The 11,193-nt window shown below is 34.8% G+C and overlaps 1 protein-coding gene across 1 annotated transcript; it reads left to right on the top strand.

Moving 5' to 3' along the window:
* LOC18441896 (zinc finger CONSTANS-like protein (DUF3537)) lies at positions 1-6,301 on the top strand. The gene is made up of 4 exons (XM_006852121.4): positions 1-671; positions 2,655-3,086; positions 3,596-3,911; positions 5,844-6,301. The coding sequence occupies exons 1-4, from the start codon at positions 201-203 to the stop codon at positions 5,984-5,986; spliced, it is 1,362 nt and encodes a 453-aa protein (XP_006852183.2). The 5' UTR covers positions 1-200; the 3' UTR covers positions 5,987-6,301.
* The last annotated feature ends 4,892 nt before the right edge of the window (positions 6,302-11,193 follow it).

Genomic DNA, 11,193 nt, shown 5'->3' with positions numbered 1-11,193 from the left:
GAAAGAGAGGGTCTACTTCCCTATCAGCTGGTTTGCATTCGTAGAGAGAGAAAGAGAGGGGTCTACTTCCATATCAGTTGTTTAGTACTAGTACAGAGAGAAAGAGTGCAGAGAAGAGGAGGATCTAAGTACCCGAAGAGAGAGATAGAGGATCTTCTTCTCGTTGTAGAGAGAGAAAGAGAGAGAGGGAGAGTCTCTGTATGTGTGCAAGGAATGACGAAATGGCATCCTCTGATGACCTGCAAATCAACACAGATTCTCTAACCCAACCTCAAGAGCAGCAACAGAGGTACGAACAAGAAGAGCCCCTCCTCCATGAAAGTCATTCCGAGCTCGACCATGCTCTTCATGGGCTCGAGCAGTTCCTGGGTTTTCTGGGTTTTTACCAGTCACCCATCACCAACATCTTGTTTTCATGGCTGGTCTTTTTGGCCCTCGGTTTAGCCGTTCCTGTTATAACTCTTAAGGCATCACAATGTTCAGGGTGTAGTCAAATTCAGATACTGAAATTTGAGGTTTTTTTATTGGTTTCTCAGTCGTCTTTGGCCGCTGTCTCTTTGATCTGTGTTTCTCATAATCTTCGAAAGTATGGGATTCGAAAGTTTATCTTCGTTGATAGATACCATGGCCAAATGCTTCGTTTTCACAAGGAATATGTGACGAAGATCAGAGTAAGCAATATGTATTTCAATTATTCTTTCTAATTTTCAAACATTTATTTTATTTTTCAATTCTTTTAGATCAGAGTAAGCAATATTCACCTCGATTTCTTCCTTCCCCTTCTTGAGACTTGATTTGTTTGTTCTTTCATTTTTAAATATTGATCTCTTTATAAACACTGTTTAATTACACTGTTTTTTCATTTGTTCTTGGTTTTCACTCTTAGAGTGGAGGCAATTATATGATGCCTATTTTTCCTTTTTAACATGCAATAATTTATGCTCTGGTTTCATTATTGGTTTTTCCTATCAGGGAATTGCCTTGTTGTTGGTTAAGTTCTGTTTTTTATTCACTGTTTATATTTTGTATAGAATTGATGCTCACAATGAACTAAGCATACCCATCTCATATTTTCTCCCAATTTCAATTCTTTTCAATACGATATTTGTTGCCTTATATAAACTTCACTTTATGCCATTTTCATATTTTGTTGTTTGCATCAAGGGGTCCCTTGTCATGGCATGTCATTGAGACCATGCCATGGCAAGGGATGTTACTGTGGTATAATAGGTCATCAGGTTAGGAAACAGTGACTGGAGATCGCAATTTTGTGCATGAGGAAGATTACTTGTTCCTGTATCCATTTAGATGATTGGGAGGACATTGTGATTTGTCGACAAATATATAAAACACAAATGAAAAGTATCAATTCAAGGGATATCTGTTAATTAACCTTATATAACTTTTAAGATAATCAAAAGACCATTGAATGTATAAGTTAAAGATACATACCATCAATTCTACATAAATGAAATATTTTATTTGTGGTCCGCCTCAAGGTGGAATGTTTTTTCTTCTCTGTAGTCTTAGGCATGCACATACTTTTTTTTTTCTTTTTTTTTTTGAGAAAACATGCACGTCTTTTTCCTTGGCGGGATTGCTTCTATTGTTACAATCGGAGGCATTTACATTCATGTCTTGGCTGCCTCTAAGCTCCTTTCATTTCAAAGGTTTGGACAAACATGCATAAACTGAACACTCATCTTGTGGTCATTTGACTTTATTCTACTGTTTCTTACATTTACCAAGTGTCCATCTCATCATAGATGGGCTGGCTATAGGACACAGGTGAATAGTGTCTGAACAATAAAGCAACCAATCTCATCTTCCTCTTCTTCTTAACAACCCAGATTTTCCTTCATGAAGAAAAGCATTCCAATTGTACTTTATCCCAGGCACCGTGGCTCTAAGACCCTTTGCAGTCAACCAGCATTATATGAATGTTCGAATTAATAACCAAAGAAATTCAAGTAGCAACATAGGGTTATAGTTTGTAGGGGAGGGATGGCTTGTAATAGCTCTTCCTCTTGTTTCGATTTCCCCTCTCTGAAGGAAGGCATTTTTAATAATTTAACTTCATATAGTTCCTTATGAAGCATGATTAGTATTTATACTTAAATTGCGTTTTCTTTCTGTATTTTTTATATTACTTAATTGAGGTGTCCTGTCCTGTGGAATTCTAGTTGTATGTATGTCTAGTTATTTGTTTAAATTGCTAGTTAACAGTTTTGACTTGCTATTAAAGTAATACACTTGACATGCTATTGGAATTCATTTTTTGCATTACACCTGTTGCATTGGAAATTAAAAACATTCTAGTATTTATTTGTTTAAATTGCTAGCTAACAGTTTTGACTTGCTATTAAAGTAATACAGTTGACATGCTATTGGAATTCATTTTTTGCATTACACCTGTTGCATTGGAAATTAAAAACATTCTAGTATTTATTTGTTTAAATTGCTAGCTAACAGTTTTGACTTGCTATTAAAGTAATACACTTGACATGCTATTGGAATTCATTTTTTGCATTACACCTGTTGCATTGGAAATTAAAAACATTCTAGTATCTCTGACCAGATGAACATAGACTTGGTTATTAGGTTTCAATACTGTGGTCCTGTTAAAAATTCTGACTTGGTATTTTTTTTTGCAGGGTGTCTTCTCACTGCTCATATGGTTGATATTACCATGTTTACTGGTGAAAACTATTCATGAAGTTCTACGGATTTCATCTATCCCTCACGTTGTTTGGTGGAAAGCTGCTGCTATTTTATTTGGTGTAGTCATATCATGGACTTATCTGACTGCTATTTTTTTATCATCTTGTGTACTATTTAACTTGGTTTGCAACCTTCAAGTCATTCACTTTGAGGACTATGGAAAGCTATTAGAAAGGGATTTGGATGTGTTAGTTTTTCTCAAGGAACACCTGCGCCTATGTTATCAACTGTCCAAAATTAGCCATAGGTTTCGCATATATCTTCTCCTCGCTCTATTGGTTGTCACCGCCAGTCAATCTTGGAGTCTCTTTCAGACCACAGGATATACCAGAACCGTAAATTTCATCAATGCTGGCGATTTGGCTGTAAGTGAACAATGATCTACTTTTTAATTATTTTTCATGGAAATTCTGGCTTCAGACTTGGCTGCTTAACTACTAGGGTACGAAAATCCTTGAAATAATGATCTCAATTTTTGTCAATGATTATTACTAATAAGTTTTAAGAAGTCCAAGATTCCCTGCCTCTTGAATTGATTCCATATTTGGACGCAAAGCCATAACGAAGGGTAACCGTATAGTATGATCCTTATGGTCTTAATAAGATCATGACTTTATCACCATGACTTAGTGGTTATCACTCTCGCGCCAATGGTTTGGACAGTGTTGGAAGAAGAAAATCACGCAGAAAAAATCCAGTTCATGAACTGCAGGACCCTACTTTCTCGCCATCACTGTCTGAGCAATTTAATTTTACAATGTGCATTGATAAGTGATAAACCCATAGGTCATGGTTGTCAGTGTGACACTATGAATCATATTATATTCTTTCTGCCAAATGAAGTCCAATCTTATTTTAAGAATGGCGTTGACAGGTTTCCTCAGTTGTCCAAGTTGTTGGCATAATTCTTTGCTTACAAGCAGCAACAAGAATATCCCATAGGGCTCAAGGCATCTCATCAGTTGCTTGCAAATGGCATGCTTTAGTGACTTGCACATCAACCGATATGACTTTACCAAGTGGCACAGATAATGCTGAAAACTTAGAGGCAGATCCTGCTGGTTTGTTTCTTGGCAGTGAGCTTGGTAGTGAGCTTGAGAGTGATTTGGAGTCTGTTAATGATATAACACTTCCGACGCCCATTCAAATAGCCACTTATTTGTCATCTTACCACAAGAGGCAGGCTCTTGGTAAGTTATTCGGATGCAACTAACAATCATATTTTGATTCATGTATAATGGCTGCATTTTCTAAAGTTGATGATATCATTTTGTCATTATTAGTGAGTCAGACACCTTTTGGTTGAGCATGAAGAATTTGCACTAAACCTAGTTAGTTCCAGCGTGATTAACACAGAAAAGTAATGTCAGCTCTTAATTTGGGAAACATTCACTGTGTAGGTGGTTTGTAACACTAAGATGTAGTTCCCACCCAGTGTTCTCGTTTATTTGATGGGTCATAACTGAAAGGTTATGAGCTGCATGTTGGGTGCATGAAAAGGGACAGGCTAAATAGAGGGAGAAAAAATAACAAAGTAGACTGGATTAATAGATTCCATTACCCTATTCTTAAAACATTTTTTCATTATATTTGTTCTATATAATGTTCTTAAAACTGAAATGAACACAGAATAGTGTGGGATGCTGGTTTGGTTGGCTTCTGGTCAAACAACATAAAATCTACAACGTGGTATGCAAACAAGTGTCATGTTTTATATTCACTTTTCTATGTAAAACCATGTGGTAAACCTTGTAGTCCTTGTCTTTTTTAATGTTCTTCATAAGAGGTTTCACGTTATTTCAAGCTTTTGCCATTGTATTAATATACACGGCGGTTAGTTGAACCCAGATTCAGTTGAATGAAGCTACTCTGGCTTGTACCATATCACATTTCTCTACATCATTCCTCCATTTTTAACTCCTCATCTTGGGAATCTTCGTTAAAATTAAGGGTGTGGTTTCTATAAACCTATAAGTTGTCAACCTTAAACAATTAAAGTGAGGCTGATCTCTAAACCTTGCTAAAAGTTGCGGTTCTGGTGTTGGAAATCCTTATGATGCATTAAAAATCTATTTCTTCACCTAATTATGAAATTTAAAGCTCCAAAAATGTTCTAGATCGAGCAAATCTATAAACAATTTAAAAATTTTGAAAATGGACGGATGAAATAATGTGCTACAAGATGCATTATCTTTAAGGCTCAAAATCTTTTTTTATTCGTATCGATATATCTCGAGGTCGAGATGATCAGTTGTAGGGTTTTTCGACGTCGATACAACCTTTTAGGGTGGGTTATTTAGTGTACCTTACTTTTACAGTATAAGTTCTAAAATTACTTGGTATTAACTTTTACTAGATTTATATTCGCGCAACCATGCAACTGTCATGATTGTTGTATGCTGCACACCAAAACAAAAAAGTATCAGAAAGCAATTAACTCAGTTCTAGAGAAGCTAGGTAAGTAGATTGTTTCGTAGGTTGAGTCAACATTCAGAGTATGTCGGGCGGCTTGACGAAGGTTGGTCAGGGCAGATTCCCCTCTCTTTAGGATTATCAAGTACTGCTTAGAGTCCAATTTGAACAAAACCAAGTTGAACTAACCTCTTTCAACAGGTTTAGGTGACACAAGTTCTCTATGTCCACATGAAAAGACTTCTCTCGCACTTAAATAATGGGCACATTGAACTAACAGTTTGGTCACAGAATTGGATTTTATCAAAGATTTAAGTAACCCCCCTCCTGTGTGCACACATGAAAAGATTTCTCCAATTCTTGAAAAATGGGCACAAAAGACTGAGTATTGGAATTTACTGCTAATGCTAAGGAGAGAGGGGGAAGAAGGTGTTTACTGCCTCGCTGAATTGAATTTTACTAGAGATTTGATTGCTATTGAAGTTTAGGAACATCTACTTTGTTCATTGCTTCATTTTCTCTTCTTTTAGCTACTTTTTTAAATAGCTGAGCCTATTATTAGTTGAGAGCAATAAATGCAAAGAATTGGCTAACCTGGTTTTTTTCCGCTTTCATGATATTGATTTAGTTTAATCTTATAAAGAAACATGCTTGTCTTTAGAGTGTTCTCTATCTCTGTCTCATGGAAACTAGTTGCGTAATATGAGCAGTTATGTACTTGCAAAGTAATCCTGGTGGCATCACCCTCTTTGGATGGACCGTTGATCGTGCACTGATCAACACTATCTTTGTCATTGAGCTCACCCTAGTTCTTTGGGTCCTCGGGAAAACCATCATATCTACTTCTACATGAAAGCTTCCACTCTACATTCAACCTCATTGGCTCCTCACCCAGTGTGAAATGATGATGAACCATGTAGCTTAGAAGCATACGAAGCAGACAACCACTGCAATATACGGAGTTAATCAATTTTTTAACTGAATACCAAATGCCATATTGTACTCAATGGCAGAGTTGTATTATAATCTCATGACCATGCTTGTCATATTGTACTCAATGGCAGAGTTGTATTATAATCTTATGAACATGCTTGTTTTTGAGCTCCGGTACTGTGTACAAGTACTAAATTGGCATACTATATCGAATGGAATAATTTCCTTTTTTGTCTTTCTGTATGTGTACACCACTGTAGGGATGCTTTCAGAAATGGAACAGCCAGGGAAGATGTCTATCAGGGAATCAAAGATTGAAGGCTTGATTTTTCAAAAAAATATATTCTCGAGACGGTAGTGGAGTGTTAAATTGAAGTAACAACTTCATAATATTAACTCTAAAGAAACGAGAAAATAGAAAACAAAGAGGAAGGTAGTGTTTAAATTATTAATAAAGACAAAGTGCAAGTAGTGTTTAAATTATACAAGAGCCATGTCTTTAATAATCTTCCCCAAAAGGTGGCATATCAACCCTACCTGGGGTCTTTAATAATCTTCCCCAAAAGGTGGCATATCGACCCTACCTGGCGTAACCTTGATAGTTATCTAAATATAAAGCTCCCTAAACTGTTTGAAGTACTTCCCTCTCATGAAATAGTAACACATGAAGACTACTAAAGTCGCCCCCTAATCATAAAAATCTTTATGCCCTTATAGCAAATTCTTTTCCAAGGACTGCCTAGTGCTTTTCAATCCCAATTTTTTAAAAAAGTTTAGAAACTTTTATTAGGATCCTTTAAAAAATCTAGTGATTTTAAAAAATATAGTGATTTTTCAAACTTTCTAGAAACTTTTCGTAGGATTTTTTTTCAAGAACGGCCTGGTGATTTTTCAAAAACCTTCCATATGACTTGTAAGGAGGACCTCAACCAAAGAACTTAGCAAATAAAACCATTTTCTTCAGTTTTCTATCGACACATTCTAAGGATCCTTATCATTGGCACTAATACGATGTTAAATTTGAGATTCGTCCCAAAAAAGCTTTTTGAGTTGTCAAAAGATGGGCTCAAAAAATTGGAGAAACAAGAACCATGCCATAGTTTAGGAGCTTATGTTTAGATAACTAAAGCATTGTAAGAATATAGGAAGGGTAGAGAAGGTTGGTTATTGACCACAAAGAAGAACACTGCTCCACTATTTTAGTGGTAGAGTACACTAAACCAAAATGAAAATTTATATATAAAACAAATATCAACTACTTCAAGACAAGCACAGCAATCCACAGGACAGCATCAAATAGGAAGATGTAGAGTACACTCGACCAAAATGAAAATTTATATATAAAACAAATATCAACTACTTCAAGACAAGCACAACAATCCACAGGACAGCGTCAAATAGGAAGATGTTATAGCCAAAGGCCATCGCAGAGCTCCAAAAGTTTACCTCCAAGGGCTCACAACTCAGTCTCTAAGATACTAATGCAGCTACCGATTGACGCAAATTGATGCGTAGCAATAATAACATCATAAAAATAACACCAAAAAAATAAAAAAAAAAAGTTTGAGAGAATATACCCTCTCTCAAGGTCTGAGAGGAAATTCACTCCAAAGTTGAGAGAATATACCCTTTCTCAAGGTTTGAGAGGGAATCCACCTCAAAAATCTCTTCACGAAACCAAATTTTATTAACTCGTCCACTTTTTTTACAATGAAGGGAAACCTCCTTTTAAATAGACTAAAAAATAATATGAACATTAACAACAAAAAAACTCTCTCTACACTTTTCCTATTTTATCTCTTCTTCCCTATTTTCTCTCTCTTAAAATCACATGCCAAATTTTCCCTATCCTCTCTCTCTTTAATTTACTACCAAAAATTAAGCTCGTTTCTATCCTACGTTTTGCCCAAAATTCTCCCCAATTTTGATTATTGTTGATAAGGATAAACTTTCTCTAAACTTAACCTTATCTTATTTATATTCTTAAACTGCCCCCCATAATTTAACCTTATCGATTTATATTCCAAACTAACTAACCCACATCAATCAATAATTAATTAACCCAAATCCATAAATATCAACTCACACACAAACTCAATGCCCACAAATATCCCTGCACGCCTCCTCTCTCATTGCTGAAGAGATAAACTAAATAATAATAAAAAATTAAAATAACCCCAATATTATTTGCATAAGATACTCATGCTTTTCCTTTTTCTTACACTTTATACCCAAAACATCTCTCTATATTGAGGTTTTTCTTGTAATTTTCAGCATAGATATTCAATACATCTTTTATATTTTAAAAATACCTCTTTGGTTCCAACACCCTCTAAGAACCTTCTTTTTCTTTTCTGATAATTCCACAGAACACTTGGAAGCCCTAGAAAAACGAAAAACAAACTACCCCTTCTGAAAGTTTTGAATTAAAATTTTGACATCATCAAATTTACTTAAAATTTATTTTGCCCGCCAAAAAAATGTTGGACACTTTTGAAACTTTAGTTCTTGCACCTCAAACAACTTGTTAATATTAGATATAATTTTTCATTACTTCAATTATGGATATTATGCTAGACTCACATAACTAGATTAAACTTTAATGCAAGTTGCAGTATATTGTTTAACTATACCTTTTATTAGGAACTAAATTTCGTTATATATCACAAGGGAAATCATATGCAAGTGTCTTCTAGGGCCTTATCTGAATTCGAAAAAAAGACACCGATTGGGAGATCTTATGTGTAGTGCATTTGGTGTTTTTTTTTTTTTTTAACAAAAGTAGTACATTTGGTGTTATGTTCTCATCACCAATGTGTACAACCATAATTATTGACCAAATTAGATCCCAGATCTGGTTGGAGCCATGGTAGCGACAAGCAGGAAACTCTCGGAGTCAGTATACCTTAAAATCTTGGGATCTTGATCCCAATATGTGGGGGAGTTTGATCCAAGATTAATATGGATTGTATGATAAATAGTAAAGGACCAAATTCATGTAGTGGTTAAAAATCGAGGTCCCCAAGAGTATTTAACTAGTTAAGTAGCACAAAATATACTACCATACTATACCACACTCCTATATAATAATATCCTGCTATATTATACTACAATACTATGTCATATAATATATTCTATTAGACTATACCGTATGCTAGTATATGTAAACTCACCATATACAACCAATGTTTGGTGTCTTAAGTGTCTAGTACGTTGGTTTAAAAAGCAGTATGGCAAAACATATCCGTACATTTATTTTTAGAATTACATTATTGCATTATATAATATAGCATTCCATCGTATAAGACTAAATAAATGGTTGGAGAGGTGGTAAGAGTGTTCTTAAAGCAAGGTATTGAGAGTTTGACTCGTTATGAGCATATCCTTTTACAACTAATAAAATATTTATTAAGTATATATATTTTAGCTGTACCTTTTTTTAACATTCAACAACTAATGGTGATGTAATAGCATGTGAGGCCGTGGAAGAGTTCAGTTAAAGTGGGGTCTGATTCCCATGATGAACATGGTTACCTTTTTATTACTAAATAATAGTAGAGAAAGAGAGAGAAAAATGTTGTAAGCCATGGGAATGGACCAATAGACTCGCCAAGAGAAAAAAAAATAAGTGTTAAAATTTGAAGATCTAATATTATATGTCAAAAATTATAGGATATTCAATTTAAACTCTCGATACTGTATTGAAAAATGATGCCATCAGCCAACACATATGTTCACGTTTGTGTTGGGCCCTTGTCAAAACATGCGTTAACATGCAATGCCGGCCAATACATGGAGTGTTGTGGTAACATGGTATATAATGATATAATGTACACTATACTATAATGTACATACTACAATAACATACCACACTACCATAATATACTGCTATAATATACAACATTGTTATGCTATAGTACATTATTATACTATGCCACATTACTAGGGAATTTAGATCACCTATAACTCAAAATCTCGATAGCTAAAAAAACGGATCGAGATTCCAAAATTTAAACAACGTGAATGAGTGAGATTCCCTTCCTTGGAGCGTAGAAGCAAGCATGCAGCACGGAATCGAACCCTTGGTAGAACAATCCCGGAAGCTAAATGTCACCTCAACACTCCATATATAGGTTGGTGTCGTGTGTCAACAGTTAGAAACACGAGCTACATGTGACATACGCATTGGCTGATGTCATCATTTTTCAATATTATGTTTTGAATTAAGTATCATATAATTGTTGATATATAATATTAGATCTCCAAATGGTAGCACTTACTTTTTACTTTTGGCAAATTCATGATTCCATTCACATGGCTTGCAATGTTTTTTTTTTTTTACTATTCTTTAGTAATAAAAAAGGTAGCCCATGCTCATGATGAGAATGGAACCCCTCTTCAACTGTTCCATACCTTCACATGCTATCACATCACCATTAGTCATTGAATATTAAAAAAAAGAAAATTAAATTATGCATATTTAATAAAATAGTTTATTAATTGTAAAAAAAATATGGTCACTATGGGATTCAAACTCTCAATACCTTGAATTAAACCAGCCGTTTAATTAATATCATAAAAAAAATACTACATTATACAATATTTCAATTATAAAAAATAAATATACAGATGTATCTTACCGTACTAGCTTTATAGATCGACATACTAGACACTTGTAGACTCCATGTAAAACAAGGTTATATGTATTTAACATTTTGTCATTTTCTACACGCAAAAGGGCATATAAAGATTACACCGGTCCTTGAGAAAGGTGTTTTACCTCCATTGTAGATAAGCCCACCTGTTTGTTAGCTATTCCCATAGGCCGTATACATTAGATAAAATATAAAAAGGAAATTTATCAAACCCGCCACACAAAATACACCATTTAGCATTTCACTCATTTGTTTGCTCCTAATTTCAAAAGCCCTCAAAGGATAATATTAAAATGGGTCAATAATGGGTTAGAAATTGTGGGAGGGGCGATGTTCACTTTTGCGACTAGGCAGTGTTCAAAAAGGCACCCACCTAGGCGGGCCAACGCCCTAGGCACTCACCTCGAGGGCTCACCTAGGATATTGATGTATTTTTTATTGTTCACCAAATTAAAATAATAAAAAATATTTT

This window comes from Amborella trichopoda, chromosome 6 (assembly GCF_054954075.1).
Source record: "Amborella trichopoda isolate Santa Cruz 75 chromosome 6, AtrichopodaSantaCruz75HAP2 v2.0, whole genome shotgun sequence".
NCBI lineage: Eukaryota > Viridiplantae > Streptophyta > Magnoliopsida > Amborellales > Amborellaceae > Amborella > Amborella trichopoda.
The sequence above is the reverse complement of the archived record's forward strand: the minus strand, read 5'-3'. Positions and strand labels throughout refer to the sequence as shown.

Coding starts and splice junctions, on each gene's coding strand:
- LOC18441896 (XM_006852121.4), top strand. CDS start 201: ATGTGTGCAAGGAATGACGAAATGGCATCCTCTGATGACCTGCAAATC. Junction 672..2,654: donor AATATGTGACGAAGATCAGA/GTAAGCAATATG, acceptor TTTTTTTTGCAG/GGTGTCTTCTCACTGCTCAT. Junction 3,087..3,595: donor TCAATGCTGGCGATTTGGCT/GTAAGTGAACAA, acceptor TGGCGTTGACAG/GTTTCCTCAGTTGTCCAAGT.